Raw genomic sequence first — 24,244 nt, 5'->3', positions numbered from 1 at the left:
TTCCTATCTACATCTTGGATTCATATACTGTGATCCTCCCAGTTGTAGTGAGGCTCCCATACACAGACACCCGTCCCAAGGCCTTCAGCACCTGCGGATCTCACATGTGCATCATCCTGTTGTTTTACATCCCTGGTCTCTTCACCTTCCTCAACCACTGCTTTGGCCACAGTGTCATTTGCTCTGTCTGTATTAGATTGGCCAATCTCTACCTTCTGCCTCCACCCCCATGTTAAATCCTATTGTGTGTGAGGTGAAAACCAAACAGATCTGGGAGAGGATGTTCTATTTCTTCTAGCAGAAGGAAGTCTGAGCAGAGTGTGCCTGTCTGATCCATTTAGGATGTGCCATTGCTCCACTTGGAAAAGAGATGACTGAGGTGGGATATGACAGAGGACTTTAAAATAATGACTTGGGTGGAAAAAGTGAATAAAGTATTATTCATTCATTCCCGAAGCACAAATACTATGGCTAACCAATAGAAATAAATAGATAGCTGGTTTACAACACATACACACAAAAAGGAAGCATTTCTTCCATATTGTTATTGTTATTTATTCATTTTTTCCACCAGATCTGGTCCCGTGCATGTCTGCTGTGCCCAAGATACTGAGTGTCTTCTGGCTGTGCTCCAGGGACATCAGATTCCATTCTTGCCTTGCCCAGATCTTTTCATCCATACCTTCTCCTTGGTGGAGTCGAGTGTAGTCATGGTCTCGGATTGCTATGTGGCCATCTGCTGCTCCTCCAGCCAGTTGGTCCCCAGGCCTATAACACTGCTTGAGATTCTTCTGCTGCATGTGCAGGACTCTACACTTCTTCTTGCTGAACTGCATCAGATTTCTTTTCTCCCACTACTCCTGTTATCTCATCATAGAAGCCAATCAGATTGGTCAGGCAGGCTTGCCTTTGGTGAATCCATGTTGACTATTTTTGATCACTTTCCCCTCTTCCAAGTACTCCAAAATGGATTCCTTGAGGATCTCCTCCATTATTTTCCCAGGGATTGAGGTAAAGCGGACTGGTTTATAGCTCCCTGGATTGTTCTTCTTTCCTTTTCTAAAGATGTGTACTATGTTTGCCTTTTTCCGGTCATCAAGGCTGTCTCTCTAGATTGCTCAGAACTTGCTCCTTCCCCATAGATGGCTGCCCCCGACCTTCCCATTCTGTATTGTGTAACACCGCAGTTTGGGTTTTCACTTAGTCTGTGAAGACCAAACCAAAAAAAAAGCATTGAGATTTCAGCTTTTCTTATATCAGCTGTCACTGGTTTACCTCTTTCATCCAGTAATAGACCCACATCTTCTCTGGTAACCCGCTTATTGTTAACATGCCTGTAGAAACCCTTCCTCTTACCCTTCACATCCCTTGCCAGCTGCAGTTCCAATTGTGCTTTTGCTTTGCTGATTAGTCCCTGGCATTCTTTAGCCATACATTTATACTCCTTAGTCAACTGTCCACGTTTCCATTTCTTGCATGCATCCTTTTTGAGTTTAAGCTGATTAAGGATTTCCCTGTTAAGCCAAGCTGGTTGCCTACCATGCTTGCATTTCCTACTATGAACAGGAATGGTTTGCTCCTGTCCCTTCAGTAAGACTTCTTTAAAATACTGCGAGTTCTCTTGAACTCTTTTCCCCTCCATCTTCATTTCCCAAGGGGTTCTGCTTATAAGTTCTCTCAGGGAGTCAAAATCTGTTCTTTGGAAATCAAGGCTCTGTATGTTGCTGTTCACCTTTCATCTTTTTGTCCGGATCCTGAAATCTACTATCTCATGGTAGCTGCAGCCCAGGTTGCCCCCCACTTCTATTTCTCCTATTAGTTCTTCCCAGTTCATGAGCAGCAGGTCAAGCTGTGCATGTCCCCGGTCTCTTCCTTCAACACTTGTACCAAGAAGTTACCCCCAATATTCTCTGAAAACTTCCTGGATTCCCTGTGTGCTGCTGTATTGGTCTCCCAACAAGTGTCTCGACAATTAAAGTCTCCCGTGAGAACCAAGGCCTGTGATTTGGAAGCTTCTCTTAGCTGTTTGAAGAAGTACTCATTTACCTCATCTCCCTGATCTGGTGGTCTATAGCAGACACCAATTACAACATCATCTCTGTTACTTCAGCCTCTAAGCTTAACCCAAAAACATTCAACTGGATTTTCTCCCTCCTTATACTGGAGCTCTGAGCAATCATACTGCTCCCTCACATAGAGTGCAACTCCTCCTCCTTTTCTCACCTGCATGTCTTTCCTAAACAATTTATAATGTTCCATGACTGTGCTCCAGGTATGCAAATCGTCCCACCAAGTCTCTCTTATTCTAACCACCTCATACTTGTTTGATTGTGTCAGGGCCTTTGCCTTGGCTTCTGGCATTTGTGTACAAGCATCTTAGAGAAGTGGCCAATAGACCCACTTTCTCCTCTTCACCCAGGAAACCTAACTGATTGTTCCCTCCTCCTTCACCACTTACCTCACGGCTTGTGTCACCAACCGCTGACAAACCTAGTTTAAAGCCCTACTCACTAGGTTTTCAAACCTGCCCTCAAAGGTGATCTTTCCTTTCTTTCTTAGGTGGACCCCATCTATTCCCAGCAATCCCTGCCCATGAAAGAGAATCCCATGATTAAAAAATCAAATCTTTCTCTGCTACACAACCTAAGCATCTATGCATTTACCTCTGCGATTTGATGATCCCTACCCGGACCCCTTCTTTCCACAGGGAGCATAGATGAGAAAACCACTTGTGCTCCCACAAAAGCTCACCTAATAAATTATTTTGATAGTCTTTAAAGTGCTACTTGACTATTTTTTGTTTTGATAGCGTATAGACTAGCACGGCTCCCTCTTTGTTACTATTCAACACTTCTGCTCCGTATTCCTTGATCTTCCCTTCTAGGGTTACTTAGTCCACCGTGATATCATCAAAGTTGCTCTTGGCTGTATTATTGGTTCTTACATGGAGAAGTAGGAAGGGTTAATAGTCTACAGGTTTAACGTTCTTTGTCAGAGACTCTGTAATATCGTGGATTCTAGCTCCTGGTAAGCAGCAAACTTGCCAAGATTCTAGGTCTGGATGGCAGGTGATGACTCCGTACCTCTTAGGAGGAAGTCCCCAACCACCACCGCATGTCTTCTCGTAGGGGTGGTGGTCATAGAACCCCCATCCCTAGGATTGCACATGCTATGCCTTAGAAACCATGGGGACTCCTTCTGACCTAGTCCCTGTGAGGTATCAGCCCCAGTTATCTCCACTGTGTCACCTGTGGAGAGAGGCTCAAAGTTGTTACTTAACTCCACTGGAATTGGAGGAACCTGACCTGGTTTTCTCCTCCTAGAGGTAACATATTTCCACTTCTCCACCATGTTTTGAGCAGACTGATGTTCCTGAAGTATTATATGGTGCCTTCTATCCAGAAAGTCTTCACTCTCTCTGATGGACCTGAGGGGAGATATTTGCACCTCCAGTCCTCTAACCTTCTCTTCCAAAATGGCTACCAGCTTGCACTTAGTACATAGGAAATCCTTTCTATCGTCCAGGAGAAAGACAAACATGGAGAGTCCTCACTAATTATGTCACTGTCAATTTTTCCCTATTCAGAGAGATCCCTTATGTGATTCTAGTGCCACCTTGAAGAGTACAAGAGAAACACTGTGGAAGAAAGAGAAAACAGGTATGGGGAACCCCCTAAGGTGAACTGCCAGGCAAACTCCCTGTGCTGGTCTTGTTTGCTGCTCACAGTGTTCGCTGTGGCTGCCTTCTTATAAAACTGCTAGCTAGATAGGCCTGGCTCAGAAACATTGCCTCCAATCTAATCAGTCCTTGAAGGCCCACCTGGAAGGAAGGAAGGAAGCTCTCCAATTTACCCCTTGCAAACTTGTCAAACTGCCAAACATACTTTCCAACTTCCCTTCTCTGCAAAACAAATGCTCAGGCACACAGGCAGATATTCAGTCTGCCCCTCTCTGCAAAATAAAACAAATGCTCAGACACACAGAGAAATGCAGCCCACCAGCTCACAATGCAGCCCCCCAAATGCCACACTCATCTGAGCTCCTTTTGGATGCTTTCCTGGGCAAACTCCCTGTTAGATGCTCCTGTTCACTGCTCATAGTGTTCGCTGTGGCTGCCTTCCTTTTCTTCATCATGTATATCATTGCCATGGTGGAAAATGCCATTGTTCTCTTCCGTATAAGACAGATCTGAGCCTGCATGAGTCTATGTACCTCTTCATAACCATGATGGCCATCAGAGACCTACTCCTGTATACATTCCCCATGCCCAAAATTCTGAGCATCTTCTGGCTGGGCTCCAGGGAGATCGAGTTCAATGCATGCCTTACCCAGATGTTCTTCGTCCACGCCTTCTCCTCAGTGGAGTTGAGTGTACTCATTGTTATGGCCTTGGACCGCAATGTAGCCATCTGCATCCCCCTCTGGCACTCCAGCATCCTCTCTGTCCCAGGTACAGAAACCATGGGCAGCCTGGTGCTGGCACATGGGGTCCTTCTGGCGAGCCCATTTCCCCTCCTTGTGCACATGCTGCCTGTTTGAAGGCCCCTGATTTAGTTAAGATTATTACTGATTTGAGCAGGGTGTTGGACTAAATGAGCTTCCTGCCTATTCATCTTCATAAACAAGTTTTCATAAATCATGGGGGGACAACCCAAAACAATCCAATCCTCACATTATTTTTTATTATAGCAGGCTGTAAAGAAGGTGATCCTTTAATCATATCACTCACCATTACCAGATAAAGAAATAGATTTTAGGATGAATACAAAAAACCTTAATCCGGCGGTTTTGTTTTTGACAAGAAATCACACATCAATAATTGTTGTGAAATCCTCATTTCTTTATCACTTTTTTATTTATGGTTCCCGCTTTGCCATTGTTTGCTTGTGTGAACTCTGGCTGGGCCTTTGATTGATTTTATCTGATACCTTATTAATTTTGATAGGAGTAAGTCAATTAAGGCTGTGGGGGATGACTAAAAGATTGTTGTGCTATATTTTATGATTGCCTAGAGAAATATTTTGGTACAAGGATTCAAAGGAACCACCTAGGAAAAAAAGCAGGAGCTCTTAGAAGCTTAACCAGCTTGATGACCTTTCCAAACAAGATCTGGGTAATGGACTGTGCTATGACATTCCCTCCAAGGGCTTGGGCTGACCTAGGAGAGAAGGTCTAATCACCGGAGGTTTCAAACAGGGTAACATGAACAGGAGTTTGTAAGATGGAGTTCAAATATATCCACTGTTCCAGGGGTGGTCAAACACTATCCCACAGGCCAGATCTAAGCCACTAGTGTAGCTCTATTTTGGACACCTGCTATGACATTCCCTCCACATGCCAAAACCTATAAAAAGTGGAAACAACATCATCACTCTAGTTTACTGCCCCCCAGAAGTCAACACCCAGAAACACCTTAAGAACAAGGACTGCACAGGTGATGTGGTGCCAGGTTGATGGGATTTCCAGCTTGGGTATGGATGATTGTTGAACCTTTTGTCCAACCTGGGGCTTCATTTATTTCTTAGGTCATCAGCTTTAGTCTGTGCAGTGTTTTCTATAGCTTCATAAAATCTATCCTTAATTAACCTGTGCTTGTTTATCTAAAATATTGTGGTGTTTGAAATGGAAAGAGGAACTCTGTTCAGTAGTAGGGGTAGATGAATTTTCCTCCCCACATTAATGGAGGGGAGGACTATATAATATATTTACACTGATCAGGATTCTGAGCAGAGCGAAATGGCACATCTCATAGGTGGGAGCTGGGGGAAATTGGATGCTGCCTTTCTAATGGTGGCTCACGAGAGGCTGGAGAAAAAAGCCATGTACTGTACGTGGGTGTGCACTTGCCTATGTATTGCTGTGTACGCACAATACCAGAGAAGATTGCTGCATGTCACAGATTGAACAGTTCTATTTTTTCAGAGAGACACAAATGCGCACTGCAGCCAATTACTGCCTGACTCAGCCCAGAGTCCCTGAGTTCTCATCTCCCTTGGGGAAGGTCCTTTAATGACATCTGTAGTGGGATAAACAGCACAGAGTCCAGACATGGAAAATGCAGATATTGACTAGAGTATTTCTCGTCTCCTCAGTCTTTGCATCCAGATGCTCCTATTCTCCCAGGGGCTGAGCAGGTTGCACAGAGCTATTTTATAGGCAGCTCGCATCCCTTTGTTGGCTGTCAGCGTGGGATGCTTCTGGAGATGCAGCAGTGAGAGAGATGTGGGATATGGTTGCCTGAGGGGGATTCCCAGGGAAGACTCTGCCAGCTCAGGATTTACAGGTAGCCATCATTTATTTTGGAGGTAACCTGCTCAAGAATCCCATTGTAACATAGATGTCATGGAAGAGAAAGTCCATTGTCCTTTTCAGTCTTCACAACCACTAAACATCCCACGGCCAAAGAACAGCTGATGAGTTTGCTCTAATATCATGGACCAAAACAAAATGGAGCTGGATAAATTCATGGAGGTTAGCTTCTTCACTGGCTATTAGCCACAACGTATAAGAATTGTGTCCCTAGAATCTATTTGTCAGAGGATGGAAATAGATGACAGACAAGGGATCACTTTGGTGAATACATGTTCTGTTCATTCCCTAAGGGGCATGTGGCATTGGCCTTTGTTGGAAGAAAGGATACTGGGATAGATGGACCTTTGGTCTCACCCAGTGTGACCATACTTATGTTCTTACAATGCTCCTCTTTTCTGTGCGTCTCCAACCTATAACCTTTTGGCCTAAGGTGTCTGCATTTCAGTGGCAAATTGGAAGCTTCATAATGAAAGTTGGCAGTAGATATACAATACATTACTGTTTCTGAGGCCACAGATCTTAGTTTAATTTGAACTAAAAACTGAGTGAAACATGACGAACCATTTATTTTTTAATATATACGTACTGTCATAGCTCCATTTTTCATCTCAGGGCTCTGCCTGTTAACAAGGAGGCAGCTGTGTGTCACACATGTTTTTTCCTGGTTTCCTACAAGGAACCAACTGAATAGGTATGTCTGAATCATTCAAAAAATTTCTCCTGGAACCTGACACACAGTATGAAAAATTTCAGTCCAAATAATAAATATCAGGAGGATAGCCCTGTTAATCTGTATCTGCAAAAGCAACAAAAAGTCCTGTGAGAGTTTACAGACTGACAAATATTTTGGGACACAAGCTTTCATAGGCAAAGATGTACTTTGTGAGATACATATCAAGCAACTAATGAAAAGGGGTTTTGCCCACAAGAGCTCATGCCCAAAAATCTCTTAGTTTATAAATTTACAGAGGACATCTCATTGCTTTAGTGCAAATAATGAGTCTCAGAGAGGGTAGCCGTGTGAGTTTGTATGTCAAAAATCTGTGAGGGGACCTGTGGCATCTTAAATCCTCACAGATGTATTTGCTATTAAACTGTAGTGGGCAAATACACACTTCATCAGAAGTTTTGGAGTGGATACTATTAGCTGTGATTTTTCCACTTCAATTGATCAGATGAAGTGAGTCTTTGCCCATGAAGCAATGTTCAGAAAGACTGGGGCTTTTTATCTTGGATAAGAGATTTAGTTATTGAGCTTTATAAACTCATGGTCAGAGTGGAGAAAGTGAGTACGGAAATGATATTTACTCTTTCCCAGGAGATGACAATATGGGAAAACCAAGTTAAATTAACAGGCCACAGGTTTAAAACAAAGACAAGGAAAAACTTCTTCACCAATGGCACAACCTGTGGAATTCATTCCCAGAGGCCGCCGTGAAAGCCAAAAGTATTATAGGGATCAAAAAAGAAATGGATAAATTCATGGAGGGTAAATCCATCAATGGCTATTAGCCAGGTTGGGTAGGAATGGTGTCCCTAACATCTGTTGGTCTTAAGTCAGGAATGGGTGACAATGGCTGGATCACTTGATGGCTGCTTGTTCTGTTCATTCCCTCTGCAGAACCAGGCAGTGATCACTGTCAGCAGACAGAACCCAGGGTTAGATGGATCTTTGATCTGACACAGGAGGACCATCCTCATGCACTGTTGTGTTTGTAAACCTCCTCTGCGATCCAGTTTGCCTCTGCCTCACTGTGGTTCATTCATAAATGTTCTCTGCAGCATTTTTTTTATTTCATGGCCTTGAATTTGCTGACAATACTCCACTGAGAGCTGTTCTCCAAGACCCATTAATGATCCACTATGAGTCCTTTTGACATGTTCTACAGACACTGAACCAGTTCAGTCCTGGGTGGGCACAGTTCTAGTGCTCCACACTGAGGAAACTAACTCCAAATGGGACCCTAACAATTCATCTTTCTCTGTGTAAATGTTTCACACAGTGAAAGTGCATCAGCTAAGCTACTTTTATCAGTGAAGGAGATATAATTACAATACTTGAGCCACTCCAGGCAACATTTACACTACACCTGACAGTAAAGAAAAGTATGTTTATTATGTCGTGTCAGTAGGATTTCATAGAATCATAGAGTCCTAGAACTGTAAGAAAGCTTGAGAGGTTCTCGAGTGCATTCCTCTTCCCTCATTCCATGACCCACCACCATCAATATAATACCTGTTCGATAGTTATCTAACCTGTTCTTAAATATCTCCAGTGACAAAAATTCCATATTCATCCTGGGTAATTTATTTTAGTGCTTAAGCATTAAAACTGTTACTATCATGAAATAGTAGTGCTTTATCTTTTTTGATACTTTGTGATAAGGAGTGCTGGCACCTTAGCAGACCCCCAGAGGATTGGAGGAGGGTGGGAGCCAGTGAGACAGATGAGTATTGGCTCCTTTTTTAAAATAAACAAACAAACAAACAAAAAACACTGAAAAAGAGATTCGTGTTCCTAATAAGAATCAAATTCGTAAAAGCTTGTTTACAAGGTCCATGTGCTCACTCCTGTGTAACTCCCCTCCCCTGATCATAGTGGGGTTGGAATGGAAAACCATCATGTTATTCTCATAGCCTGTACCAGAAAACCGCTTTCTATGAGCAGTATTATTCTAGAGCTTGGGAGAAATAACTGAGTGCACACCAGTGAATTCTCCATCCCATCTTTGTTAGAATGTTGTCTTTGTTTTGGCCATCCTGGGAATGAGGAAGTGTTTCTGTGAAGGTGTTATCAATGAGCCTGTAGCCAGACAGAATCCCCCTGCTCTACTCCATCTTGCTCCTCTTAGGTGTCTCCGAGCACAAAGCACAAGAAAACAGCAGTCTTAGAATGTTTGAAAGCACAGATGTGCTTATCTAAAGCCCAATCTTTTGATGCTTCAAAACACAGATGTGCTGTGCCAGCATGACCCTGGACTGAAGAACACAGACAAGGGGGCTAACAGGCTAGCTGTTGACCACAGGGCCTCAAACTGCCCTTGGCTGGTACTGATAATTGACATGCTCACACGTTGTCCCAGAAGAAGAATCTCCCGCCCATACGAAAAGAATATCCTGTTTTAATGAACATAAGAACATAAGAACATAAGAATGGCCATACTGGGTCAGACCAAAGGTCCATCCAGCCCAGTATCCCGTCTGCTGACAGTGGCCAATCCCAGGTGCCCCAGAGAAGGAGAACAGAAGACAATGATCAAGTGATTTATCTCCTGTCATCCAACTCTTCCCCTTGTACTGAAGGCTAGGGCACCATACTTTACCCCTGGCTAATAGCCATTTATGGACCTAACCTGCAAAAGTTTATTGAGCTCTATTTTAAACCCTAATAGAGTCCTGGCCTTCACAGCCTCCTCCGGCAAGGAGTTCCGCAGGTTGACTGTGCGCTGTGTGAAGAAAAATTTCCTTTTATTAGTTTTGAACCTACTACCCATCAATTTCATTTGGTGTCCCCAAGTTCTTGTATTATGGGAAAAGGTCAATAATTTTTCTATATTCACTTTCTCCACACCATTCATGATTTTATATACCTCTATCATATCGCCCCTCAATCGCCTCTTTTCCAGACTGAAAAGTCCCAGTCTCTTGGGATTTGTTATCTCTATCTTACAAGTGTAAATTAAATTGCAACTGCCTTGTAAGAACTGGCGTCACAAAGACAAACCAGTACAATTAGTACCTTTAGATAAGGAAGAATGTGCCTTACCCAAGGGGTATAAAGAAGGGCCCGGCAGACCACTCTAACTGAGCTCCAATTACCTATACCTACCAGTCAGGTAGGGTCTTTGGCTCCTGAGGACCCAGAGGATGCCCTTCTCACATTGTTCTTCCCAAGGGATTCAGTGAATGACATTGGCGACACCAGGAGTCGAAGGACGCAGGGTGAGAATTATACCTGCAGTGTACTTTTGTGCACATTTAATAGTAAGAGCTCTTTAGGCTGAGGCGTCTGGTCCTCAAATGGGTAACTTTTCACTTGTAATCTAATTGGCATGTCATATGTATCATCCTACTAGTAGTTTAGAAGATAGAGCAATAACCTTGTAACTATTAAGATTTTATTTCTGTCTTTTAATAAATAGCAACCATTTAAGCTCCAGCCTGACTCCCTCTGATTACTATAACTCAGCCAAACACAAACAAAGAACCTTAGCCGGTTTGGCTATATTAGCCTGGTCAGTGGTAAGGTGCAGTAAAAGCTGAGCACTGAGTCGTGCTGCCTCCACGGAGCAGACTCTTGGGGCACCCGTCAGCCTCCTTGGCCGCCCACTGTGAAGGGACAGTCTGTCCTAGCAGTTAAAGACTTGGGTGGAATAAGCTCTCTGCACCAACCTTTGGGGCACCCGTCAGCCACACTGGCTGCCCACTGTGAAGGGACTACCAGTCCTAGCAGTTAAAGACTCGGGTGTGATAAAGCTCACAGACCACTCATTACCCGGCCATCAGCTAACAGAATTGGCGTAGTCGGCAGGATTTGTGTAATCGGCTGAAACACAGTAACATGAAGCCAGTCAAGATTGACATGGATTTTAGTAAAACAGAGAAGGAGTTCACCCGGGAAGGATGGGGTGACCCTAAATGGGACAAGGAAATGTTGGGGAAAGATTGGGACAATCCTGAGGAATGGTGATCGCAGTTCTGTAAGTGGAGAACTGCTTGTAAACTAAAAAAAAAAAAGAGGAAAAAGGAATATTGGAGTAGTTGCATCTGGCTGTGAGAAACAGCTTTTTGGACAAAAGCCCAGACTATAAGATCTTGAAGAAACTGCCTAACTCTGAAAGCTGTTAACTCTTTGTGGTACAAAGTATAGTCATGCAAGCATTTATGTTGTAGTGTATGTGTATATGTCATGGAGTTTTGTTTACATTAATTGCTTTGCTAACACGTGTTTGTGTCAGAATCTGATAACTTGCCCTTGCAGCAACAAAGAGCTGTTTTGCTTTTGTGCTACCAAATGTCTGGCAATTAGAATCTGTACTAATCTGCATTAGTCATCTTTTATGTTTGGGGTTTCTTAGTTTTTGTGACCGGTGTAGAGTAATTTTGTTTGTTTGTGTGTCTGTCTGTTTGTCTTGATGGTGTATCCATAAGAAGGGAACGCCTTCCGATATGGACACCTTCCAATATAGGAAAAACAGTAAGTTTAGGTATAAAAGATCTAAATCCCTTTAGTAACACTTAAAATGGTAATATCCAATAAAATGTCATTTTGGAAAATAAGCATGTGATTTGAGGGAAAGAGTAAGTGAATAAGTCCTTAACTCTGAAGTGTCTGGAGAAAAATTCAGAGTGAGTAGCTTGCAGAGTTTAGAAAGAACTGATCATATGTGTAAATGGAGTATTCTAAGATGTAACCTGCCACCCCAAAGGGGGTAGAAAAATATTCTTTTGTCTTTCAGAAACACAGAAAAACTGGTAGTTACTGAAGAACAACCTAAAGCATCATGAATTTTCTCTCAAAACGAAGAATGTGGTTTTGTATTTTATGTTTGTGCTTATCTTATCAATAGCATTATCAAATTGTCTATATTGGTAAGTTAACAAAAATACACATGGGCTCACAAATTAAAAAATGGTTTGTATGTTGCTGCCTTATTAAATGCCTTGCAGTTACCATGTGCTGTTGGAGTTACTAAGTGTGATGCCTGTCAGGTTGCTCATGATAAAGTTATATTTGAAAATGTCTTGGCTAACACAGCAGCTAAAGCTGCAGCCCTTTTCCCTCTTGGGCCACTTCACTGTTTTCTATTTTTACAGACTCCCAGTCTCCTATTGCAACTCTTATTGATACTGCACTATTCCAAGATCAGGCCCTAAATTTGTAGAAGACTATCTGGAAACTGGATGAATGTATTTTGCATCCTGAACACTTCTGGCGCTCGCCGGACGGCCACCTGGTTGTACCCAAGATCCTTCTCCCTCATGTAAGTGAAGCAGGGGGGTGATTACTGCTGTTCAAACAAAATTGGTTTGCTTCCAAATTCTCCTAAGTGGCCCAAAACTACTGTCTGGCTTGGCCTGTCTGCCAAGCCCACAATGTTGGTAAACCTGTACAGACAGTTCTGGCAACCAGATCTCTGCCTTTAGGGCCATTCCTGCAGTTACAAATGAACGTCATGCAACTACCCAAATGTAAATCTTTTTTAAAAAATGTGCTGGTTATTGTTTGTTTGTTCTCGGGGTGGGTAGAGGCATGTCCGCGCCAGAAAGCTGATACCGTACAGAACTCCACCTTAATTAAGGAATCCCTATGGAAGGTGGGAATGCCTAGTGAGTACCATCTACCCCCGCAACCATCTCCTATTCAAAACGCTGCCCCATTCAATCCATCTCACCCTCAAGGGGTATGGTTCACAGATGGGAGTGCCAAGCTGGTTAAAGGAAAATGGAAAGGAAAGGCTGCTGCAGTGCCCCCAGACAATCCCGCTACACCTCTAACTACTGAAATAGAAGGGTCAGCCCAGCTTGCAGAACTAGCAGCAATCAAGCTGGCCTGTGAGGTGGGTGCTAGCACTATTTACACTGACTCCTATGCTGTATGGGCAGGCGCCACTCAGTGGATAACTAACTGGAAAAACAACTGGGAAATAGGAGGAAAGCCTGTATGGGGACTGGAATACTGGAAGTGGATACACCAGCACGCCACCCAGCAACCCCTAAGTATAGGACATGCATTAGCCCACCAAAAGAATAACACCCTGGCTGCACAGCTAAATAACCTGGCAGATGCAGCAGCCCAGATTTCTGCCACCCAAGTAGATTGGAAATGTTTGTACATATGGCTACATGAGACTCTGGGACATACAGAGAGTGATGAGCTGGTGCAGCAAGCACATATCAGGGGGTGGCCTATCACCCACCAACAGGCCAGAGACCTGGTACAAGCCTGCACTATCTGTGCTGAGACCCAGAAACGTATAGCTGAAGGACAACGGTTTGCTAGGCTAAGAGATGGAATAACACTATGGGCAACCTGGCAAGTCGATTACATTGGCCCACTACCCACCACCAGACAAAGGTGGAAGTATATCCTAACTGGAGTGGAAGTTGTCTCAAGAATTGGTTTTGCCTACCCAACTCGATTGGCAACAGGGCTGTCTACAAATTATGGGACTAAACCACTTAACAGCAATCGTCCCAGTACCCCAAGAAATCCAACCTGACAATGGCTCACATTTTACAAACAAGCTGGTAAAAGTGTGGGCCCTCCACAACGGAGTTCAGTGGACCTTTCATCTCCCATATTGACCCCAGTCTAATGGCATGGTTGAACTCTGGAATGGGCCATTAAAGAATCACCTGAAGCCCACCGATGATACATGGGAAAACAGATTGGATACAGTGGTGCAATGGCTAAACAATCAGCAGACCCAACGGGCAGCCCGATCAGCAAGGGATTCTTCCCTACAGGGAGAATCCCCTCAACCCCAACTGCACCACTTAAGAATTCCAAATATGCTCCTGGAGATACTGTTGTATCAAACATCCCAGCCTGGGAACATGAACGTGTGTCCTACATGCCTATAAAGGGAAATGGGTATGGACTGCCCTAGATTCTGAAAAGGAACCAATAACCATTACCGAGGCTTGGATCACATCCAAGACCATCTGACCTAGTGTTTTCTCTCCAGAAAAAGAAGTAACCACCTGGAACACACACCTCCCTGGGAGGAAGCAAGGCAGTGGCTACCTTCAACATTGGTACACACCAAAGAACTTTGATGTACATAGTATACACACACTGCTATATTAGTGATAATACACTTCTAGTAATTGTTATAAACCTATCTGTGTAGCTATTTCCAACTCAGGTGACAGCATGACACCTCAACTCCTTGCCATCTTCCTGACTACCTCGCTGACCTCTGCCACACCTGAGCATCCCCTCAAGAATGCCATCCAGTCCATCATCTCCGCTGCCGGTGCCACGGATTGTTGGATGTGTACCCTGCTGAACTCCTCTACCGGACTGGGAACCGAGTTCGTCCCTCTGAACCTGAACAATTGGTGGAAGAAGAGCGACATCTTCTGGTGGGGACCAGTCTGGCTTGATGACAGCAACCTCTACTACCATAATCCTCAAAATGACTCTTGGGGAAGGTACTGAGGAAAACATGGACAATGGCAATTCATGGTGTAGGGTCAACCGGTAGAATACATAACAGGAGTCTCTAGGGAAATGTACCCTATTTGTTTTGAGAACAAGATGTATCTGTCATCAAAGGTGCAGTTAAAATTTTACATGCTGTAACTGAGGATGGAAAAGCCTCATGGTTAGAATGGCTAGATCAACATTTAGAATTTTCTCTTACTCCATTTCTTCATTCCATTATGGTTACTGTATTAACCATTTTGATTGTCGTAACTGCTTGTTGTATAATTTGGTGCATTGTTAAACGCCTAGTCTATGTAGCTTTATCCTCTGCACAATTTTGATATATGGTGTTGCAAAGCAATCCTAAGCAATCCCTTTATTGTAAGTCACCGAATAAGGCCATACCTATAGGGCACTTCTAGCTTCCTCCAAGGAGGGCAAGAGGTGCTGGCATCACCACCACCTTGCGTTCTGGGATGTGTTGTGGTGTATCAAGGGGGTGGAATGTAGCCAGACAGAATCCCCCTGATGTACTTCATCTTGCTCCTCTTAGGTGATTCTGAGCACACAGCGCAAAGAAACAGCACAGTCTTAGAATGTTTGAAAGCACAGATGCGCTTATCTCAAGCCCAGTCTTTTGATGTTTCAAAACACAGATGTGCTGTGTCAGCATGGCAATGGACTGAAGAATACAGACAAGGGGGCTAACAGGATAGCTGTTGACCACAGGGCCTCAAACTGCCCTTGGCTGGTACTGATAATTGACACGCCCACACATCATCCCAGAAGAAGAATCTCCCGCCCATACAAAAAGAATGTCCTGTTTTAATGATTTGTAATCTCTATCTTACAAGCGTAAATTAAATTGCAACTGCCTTGTAAGAACTGGCATCACAAAGATGAACCAGTACAATTGATACCTTTAGATAAGGAAGAATGTGCCTGACCCAAGGGATATAAAGAAGGGCCCGGCAGACCATCCTAAATGAGCTCCAATTACCTATACCTGCCAGTTGGGTAGGGTCTTTGCCTCCTGAGGACCCAGGGGCACCCTCCTCAAATTGTTCTTCCCAAGGGATTCAGTGAACGACGTTGGCTACGCCAGGAGTCGAAGAACGCAGGGGTGAGAATTATACCTGCAATGTACTTTTGTGCACATTTAATAGTAAGAGCTCTTTAGGTTGAGGCGTCTGGTCCTCAAATGGGTAAATTTTCACTTTTCTATTTGGCATGTCATATGTATCATCCTACTAGTAGTTAAGAAGATAGAGCAATAACCTTGTAACTATTAAGATTTTATTTCTGTCTTTTAATAAATAGTAACCATTTAAGATCCAGCCTGACTCCCTCTGATTACTGTAACTTGGCCAAACACAAACAAAGAACCTTAGCCGGTTTAGCTATATTAACCTGGTCAGTGGTAAGGTGCAGTAAAAGCTGAGCGCTGAGCCATGCTGCCTCCACAGAGCAGACTCTTGGGGCACCCGTCAGCCTCCCTGGCTGCCCACTGTGAAGGGACAGTCTGTCCTAGCAGTTAAAGGCTCGGGTGGAATAAGCTCTCTGCACCAACCTTTGGGGCACCCGTCAGCCACACTGGCTGCCCCGCTGTGAAGGCACGGCCTGTCCTAGCAGTTAGAGACTCAGATGTGATAAGGCTCACAGACCACTCATTACCTGGCCATCGGCTAACAGAGCCCCAGATCTTTTCCGTGAGGTGTGTTCTTCTGGGATGTCCTCCCTAGTACATTTCTACAGTTGCAAGTGAAAACACCCAATAAAGTAAGTTACTAAATGAAAGTGAAAAGAAAATACACACCTGTTTCCAGTTCGTTAAGAAATTGAGTGCATGGTAATTCTTACCATAAAGATATGTTCTTTTTTTCAGGAATAATCTTGAAGTCAGAGACAAATTCTTTTGTTCCAATGTTAGTCTCCATCTCTGCTTAAAGTTTTGGGTATGCTTTTAGAGTCTGGTGGCAAATTCCCAGATGCTCAGAAGTCAAAAGGGAATTGCATCCCATTGTGTAAATATACTGCCCCCTAGGGTGGGATCAGTAAACAGGGCATCAGACAATAAGTGAGTTGGACTGTGAAACATGCAAGAGGAGGTCCAGGAAGCGTGGCTTTTGTGGTAGCTAGGTTGTGAGCTGGTGGGGTGGACATCCAGGTTAACGTTTGTGAGCATCTCTTTACCTGTGTATTTGGAAGTTTGAAAAAAGGGGCATTTTCACTATATGTTTGGCAATTTGCAAAGTCTGCAAAGTGTGAATTAGGAGTGCTTTGTTCTAGGTGGGCCTTCAAGGTCTGATTGGATTGGAATGAAGTCTTTGAGCCAAGCCTAGCAGCAGCCATATTAAAAGGAAGCCAGAGTGACCACTCCAAGCAGACAACAGGGCAACAGCCAACGGGGAAGTTTACCTGGGAGTTTGCTTTGCAGGGAGCCCCCTATTATTTGGTCTTTTTCTTGTCATTTTCACTTCTGCCCTTTACTACTGCTACTACTAAAGCCTTGAACTCGAAGTGGAGCATACGTCATCTACAAGTCTACTCCATTTCCCTCTTTCTTGGAACAAAACTTCTAGCTGGCTTCAGGAGTTCCCCAGTTGTGGTCCTGCCATTTCAGTAGACCATCTCCAAGTTATATGAGGTCTTCCTCTTTTGTGTTTTCCTTGTGGGTTCCATACGTGGACTTGGAGGGCTATGCTGGATGATGGTTTTCTGAGAGGGTGGCCTTGCCATGCCCATTTCCTTCACTGGATTTCAATGTCAATTAGTTCTTGTCCTGCTCTGTTCCAAAGCTCCTTGTTTCTGACCAAGTCTTGACATTTAATGTGAAGAATGGTCTTTGCTAATGCTCATTACAGTCATTGAGGCAGTCTTGTCTAGTGTTGTGACCTTTTCTTTCATGCTTTCATGTTGGTGTGAAAGGAGGGTGACATCATCAGGAAAATCAGTGTCCTATAGCTGGTTGAAAAGTGTCCACTAAATTCCTCATTGATTGCCATCTGTTGTCCTGTTCATAATCCAGTCCACCATGATCAAGAACAAGAAAGGTGACAATAGGCACCTTTGTTGCACTGCCAACAGTTGATGAAAGATTGTATCAAGACACCTTTGCGAACAACTTGATATGTTGAGGGTACGTACATTGAATGCATCAAGTTAATAATTTTGGGTGGGATGCCCTGGTGTTGCAGTAGTTTCCACAAAGTATCTATCAATGTTGTTGAATGCTTTTTCATAGTCTATAAAGGTTACATACGTGGGCCAGGGGGGGGAGTTCCAATAGAATGACTCTTCTGTGATCACTCTGAGAGTCGCTATTTGGTCAGTGAAGGATCTCTTGCTTCGGTAGCCGGCCTGTACTTCCAGGAGCCATCTATTGATTTCTGTCTTCATTGTCTACAAGAAAACCATTTTGAACCCTTTTCCTGAAATAAATCATTTTTGAGATGTCCCTGCAGTTCTTGCATTCTTCAAGCTGCCAGTCTCAGGGGATCTTTTCAGTGTTGAAATTTTGTTGACTGATTTCTCACTACCTGCCTTGATTACTTCTGCAGAGATGTTGTCTGGACCAGGTTCTTCTCTGCTTTTCAGATGGGCAATGGATTTTCTGAACTCTTCTTTTGTAGGTCTCAGGCTGTTCATTTCTAGTGGTATATTTGCAGGTGATTACTCAGGAGATTCCATGTGGGACAGGTGGTTCAGTAGTTCTTCAAAGTGTTCCTTCCATCTGCTCAGCTGCTCACTTGGGTTTATTAGCACACAACCTTCCTTATCCTGTACTAGCTGACTCACTCTATGCCTTGATGCAGGTAGCTTCTGTGTGATGTTATAGAGCTCTTTCAAGTTTTGCCGTTCTTTAGGTTGTTTGCCTTGCTGTGCAAGGTTTTCCACAAAGTTCTTCTTGTCCCATTTTACAGAATTTTTTCTGATTTGTTGGCTTCTGAGTACAGCCTCTGAGATTTTACCTTTTCTGTCTTTTCATTTCTTTATTTTTCTCAGAGTTTCTGCTTTGATCCACTATTTGTTACATCTTTTCCTCTACCCCAATGTTTTATCGCAGGTTTCCTGCCAGACTCTTTTGGAGTGTTCCCAATTTTTTTCCATAGTAGCATCTTTTGGGGTGAGGTTTGCCAGAAGTGCATATCTGTTGGACAGCTTTACTTGAAAACTGGCTCATGTCTCTAAATCCTTCAGGTGCTCAGTGTTGAATCTCAGTTGTGGCTTGGTCACTTTTGGTCACCTCATGCTCCATCCCTCTCTGTGGTGACGTGGCTTGTGTGTCTCAAGGACCTAGAGAACTATTCCAACATGAGCTAAAGCTCCTGGAAGGGTCACCCAAACTGGACCGGTCAAAGGGTAGAGAGCAGCCAAATTTGTCTCACATGTCCATGAGGTAAAAAGGTTTGGTTTAGGGTTAACAGGCCTATCCATAAAATACAAAAGTTACACTAACATCTCCAATGAAACCTAAAACTACACAAGTCTTGGGAGGAGCTGACAATCAGCTCACATTGAGTCTGAGGCATGGCAGGAAAAGTTGAAAGGAATCTGCCCCAAAGATGATCCTTCTCTCACCCAGGACAACCACCCAGTTTGGTACATGGAATGTTCGGAAGATGTATCAAGTGGAGAAGACATCACAAACTGCAGCGGAGATGAAACAGTCCAAGCTTGCAGTTTTGGGTTTGTGTAAGGTAAAATGAACATAATCTGGGCAGCTACACCTGGCAACAGATGAAGAAGAAGAGGGTTCAGCATGCCCAGAAGGCCTGGGCTTTATGTCATCAAGATAGGCATCAGGTGCTTTAATGGAGGGGACAGCATTATCATCATGCATCATCACAGCCAGATTCTACACCAAAGTGTGAAAGGTTCTTAGTGTGCAATATTATGCACCAACCAATGAAGCAACAGAGGAATGTAAAAGAGACTTCTATGAGATTATACAAAGTGTGGTGCAGCAGGAATCAAAGAAGGGTATGTTGAGTTTGATGGGCCACTTTAAAGTGAAAACTGAACATATAAATACAGACAGAGAACAGACCATGGGAAAAGAAGGCCAAGGCAAAATGAAACAGTGGGTGAGTTTAAACTCAAAACAGAGATGTATAAGAAGTGAAAACCTAGACAGATGATTAAAGAAGAGTATGAATATATTGCAGAAGAATTCAGGAGAATAAGCAGTGAGGGGAAAACACAATGGAAGCTGCAGCTAACAAGAAATGTGAAGGGTAACAAGAAAGGTTTCTACAGGCATTTTAACTGTAGCAGGGCAAGACAGCGACAGAAGATGAGGGAAAAACTGTCTGATTACTACAAAAAAACAACGTGGAATGAGAAGGAGGTGGGCAGCCCTCAGCATGGAATGAATGAGTTAGGAGCTATTTATCAAAGCCAGCCAGACAAAAATCCATAAGTTATGACTTACAACATCCAAAGGTACTGAGAGAATTGGCAAATGTCATTGCAGAGACTTTGGCCATTATCTTTTTAAAACTCATGGAGATTGGGAGAGGACCTGGATGACTGGTAAAGGCAAATACAGTGCCTGTTTTTTTAAAAAAGAGAGGAGGACAATTTAGGGAACTATTGCTGGTCAGTCTTGCCTTAATCCCCAGAAGATCTTGGAAGAGGGGAAAGTGATCAGGAATAGTAAACATGGATCCTCTGAGAGCAAGTCATTCCTGACCAATCCAATTAACTTCTGTGATGAGGTAACTGCCTCTGTGGACATGAGGAAGTCAGTGCATGTGATATACCTTGACTTTATCAAAGCTTTCAATACAGTGTTCTACAAAATTCTTTCCCAAAAGTTAAGGAAGTATGGATTGGACAATTGGACTGTAAGGTAGTTAGAAAGCTGTCTAGATGGTTGGGCTGAATGGGTACTGATCAATACCTACATGTCTGGTTGGTGCTCAGTTTTAGGTGGAGTGCCCCAAACATCAGTTTTAGGGCTGGTACTGTTCAAAATCATCATTACTGACCTGGCAGTGGGAATGGATTGAACCTCTACAATACTGAAGATGACACTAAGCTAGGGGGACACATAGCTGTGTAGGAAGGTAGGGATAGGGTCAAGAGTGACCAAGAGAAATTGGAGGATCGGGCCAAAATAAATCTGATGAAGTTGAACAGCGATAAGTCTAGAGTCCTGTGCTTAGGATGGAAGTATCCCAAGCATTATTACAGGCTGGGGAGCGACTGGCTTAGTTGCAGTTCAGCAGAGAAGGACCTGGGGATTACTGTGGATGATTCTCAGATTCTATGACCCTTAGTGTCATATATATAATATCTCACAGGCCAGAGCACAGATGGAATAATGATGGTGAAGAAGGAGAAACCATCAGACCAATGTCATAGCCTATATCAGAAAACCTCTTTCTAGCAGCTCTATTATTATTTTGGAATTTGGGAGACAAAAAACTGAGTACTTACCTATCCCACTTTTATTTGAACATTGTCTTTGTTTTGCCACTGCTGGCAATGAGGCAGTGATTCTGTGGGGATTCTATCAATAAATTGCAGCTCTTTTCCCTGCAATGTGTTCTACTGGGATGCTTCCCCTAGCACATTCTTAGCCATGACTCAGTTTTCTTCCACTCTCAGGGTATATCTACAAGGCAGAGCTGTTTGGGGATTCCTAATTATTCTGAAATAGCTGCTCTGTGTCTTTGTTAGGAGCCCATCATTTCAACATATTTTTCCAAAAAATGGGAGTGCATTTTTCACATCCCACTACACTTGGTTGCAAGAAGAAAAAGGGATGACATGAAATGGGCCTTTATTTCAAAATTTATACCGTAATAGCCTATTTCCCAAGCACAAATTTCATAACTTATTATGACATTATGTTGTTGTGTGCACGTAGTCTCATATTTTAAGCTCCCAGATGAATGGGGATCTCCCTACAGCCTGGAATCTCTAACCTCAGTTTTCATTGCATTTAGGAAAAATGAAGGAAAGCCAGTGTCAACACTCAGGTTTTCTGGTGGTACCTATAAACATTTCCAATATACTTATGTGTACCAATTACTGAAGAATGGAGCACCATCAAATATGGTATTGTCATGAGTAGGGTCAATTGTTCATAGTTAATTTCTATAATTAATGAAAATGTAACTTTACATTGGGTCAAAAAGTGACAAATTGACTCCATTCATGAGGACATACTCCAGTAGTACCTGCAGTGTCTGACATTAACTTTAACTCTCCTTCCAGGCAATTATGTTGTGACTATCATCCTAGACCATTGGCACCTACAGGAAGTCAAGGAAATGAGAGTTTGAGTGGGAAACACCGTTCTGCCACAGGGACAGATTTCTTCTCCTGAGTTCCATGTCACATTCCAACATAACCGACTTCACCAACCCCTCCACCATCATCCTGCTGGGCATTCCTGGCCTGGAGGCAGCCTATGTCTGGCTCTCCATCCCCTTCTGCATCATGTATGCCATAGTTCTCTTGGGAAACTTCTTTATCCTGTTCATTGTGAAGATTGAATCAAGTCTCCATGAGCCCATGTACTATTTCCTCTGTATGTTGGCCATCACTGACCTGGTCCTGTCTTCATCCACCCTACCCAAGATGCTGAGTATCTTCTTGTTCAATTCCAGGGAGATCAGTTTCAGTGCATGCCTCACCCAGGTGTTCTTCATTCACTGCTTTGCAGTGATGGAGTCTGGGATCTTCATGGCCGTGGCTTTTGATCGCTATGTGGCCATCTGCCATCCCCTGAGACATTCCACCATTCTGACCAACCCTGTGGTAGTCAAGATTGGGTTGGCTGTGGCGTTGCGTGGCATCATGCTTGTGCTACCCTATCCCTTACTCCTACGAAGGTGGCTATACTGTAGAACCAACATCCTCCCGTACACTCACTGTGGACACATGGATGTGTTGAAGCTGGCCTGCGGTGACACTCGCATCAGTAGTTACTACGGCCTGTTTGTGCTATTCTCTGGAATCGGTCTGGACATGTTTTTCATTGCCATATCCTATGTCCAGATCCTTAGGACTATCTTCAGGCTCCCAACAAAGGACGCTCGGATCAAGACATTTGGGACCTGTAGCTCCCACCTATGTGCCATCTTAGCCTTGTACATCCCCAATTTCTTTTCTTCCTTCACACAGAGGTTTGGACAGAATCTGCCTCTGTATTTCCATGTTCTCATTGGCAATGTGTACCTTCAGTTACCCCCCATGCTAAACCCCATCATCTATGGAGTGAGAAGTAAACAGATGCGAGACAGGGTGCTCCGGCTCATTGTTGGTGTAAGGAGGATCTGAAGAAATGCTTTCTTTTCAGCCTTCTGGAAGTGGTCGCACCAGGGAGGGAGACCCTGAGTGTGTCATTGTAATAAAGTTTGATCCTGATTTGCATAGATTTCTAGGTCTGTCAGCAGATGGAGTGCTATTTTTCTCATTCCACTCAACTTAATTTGTGAGCCCAGCTGGGTCGCGCCAGACAGCGGTGAGCAGGTGTAAAACAAGAGAACAGAGAAGTATGTAGGATGCCTCTTTACCTTCATCCTCCCAGAATTTCAGGGGAACTCTGTGGAGGCAACTCTGAACACCAGGTCTACTGTGATGAAGGACAGGAACTGTGAGTGGGATGCAGAGAAAAGTAGGTCATATAAAGGTATCCTTTGAATTGCTGGACTTAAGAATCTGATGGGAGAAGATCACATCTCACCCTAGCTGGGATGGGACTTTTATTCTTATTTTATGTTGAGGACCCTATTTGTGGTGTTTTCCCTAACTAATTCCAAATTATTTCCCTTCTTTTTTTATTAAAAGTTTGCTTACTCAACTCAGATTCTGTGCTTACCAAAGGGATAGAGAGACACCAAGGGTGGTCAATGAATTTGCCAGAATAATTGGTGGAAACTTGATCCAGTTCTGTGTTGAATCCCTAGGTATGAAACCCAGACCTGCCTGCTGCTGGCTCCATGAGTAAAATTCCCAAATGAAGTTTGTTGTGCCATGTATTTTTCCCGTAGGTTCCTTGATCACTCTTCAGGACACTCACCATCTGACTGCTGATGGCTCTCTTCCACCACCCTGCTGGCTACTCACTGCACTTCTGTACTGCAGTCTGCTGGCCAGACCTGCCAACGGGGAGTCACCATGTGCTGCCATCCACCTCCTGGTGGTGACTTCTGCCCATCAGTCTCAAGTGATTTCAGCAAGCAGTGATTGCAAACAGTACAGAAGAAATTATAAATCTAGCACTGTAGAAATTGGAAGTAATATCCTATTTATGCCTATTTAGGTCTATTGTTAGAACAATAAGAAGTCCTGTGGCACCTTATAGACCAGCAGATGTTTTGGAGCACAAGCTTTCTGAGGCAAAGACCCATTTAATCAGATGCATGAGTCTCTGCCCACAACAGGTTATGCTCCAAAATATCTGTTAGTCTATAAGGTGCCACAGGACTTCTTGTTGTTATCGGAGATATAGACTAAGACAGAAAGCTCTCTGACACTTGCTTGAACAATGTGTATGTGGGTAGGGTGGATCAAGTGAAACGAGTTCTAGTCGGAGACAGTTGATAGCTTCCTACCTGGAATAATCTGTCACTTTGCTCTCATATCTTCTCACCTTGCTGAACACTCGATAACAAAAAGGACATCTTCAGGTCAGCCTCCTATTTATGAGTCCATTAATAGCTGACCAGCCCAATTATGGAGCCTCAAGCCTCATCACAAAAGGGTCAGGTGTTGGAAGTGGTGGAAGGGGCATGGGGCCATTAGTACAGCTTTTTTTTC

The 24,244-nt window shown here is 43.6% G+C and overlaps 1 protein-coding gene across 1 annotated transcript; it reads left to right on the top strand.

The window, feature by feature from the left end:
- Positions 1 to 4,227: 4,227 nt before the first annotated feature.
- Positions 4,228 to 22,762, top strand: LOC142007257 (olfactory receptor 52R1-like). Its single transcript, XM_074983844.1, has 3 exons — positions 4,228 to 4,450; positions 14,184 to 14,472; positions 21,787 to 22,762. Exons 1-3 carry the CDS (start codon positions 4,228 to 4,230, stop codon positions 22,760 to 22,762), a joined length of 1,488 nt encoding a protein of 495 aa, XP_074839945.1.
- The last annotated feature ends 1,482 nt before the right edge of the window (positions 22,763 to 24,244 follow it).

Source organism: Carettochelys insculpta, chromosome 1, assembly GCF_033958435.1.
Source record: "Carettochelys insculpta isolate YL-2023 chromosome 1, ASM3395843v1, whole genome shotgun sequence".
Lineage (NCBI taxonomy): Eukaryota > Metazoa > Chordata > Testudines > Carettochelyidae > Carettochelys > Carettochelys insculpta.
The sequence above is the reverse complement of the archived record's forward strand: the minus strand, read 5'-3'. Positions and strand labels throughout refer to the sequence as shown.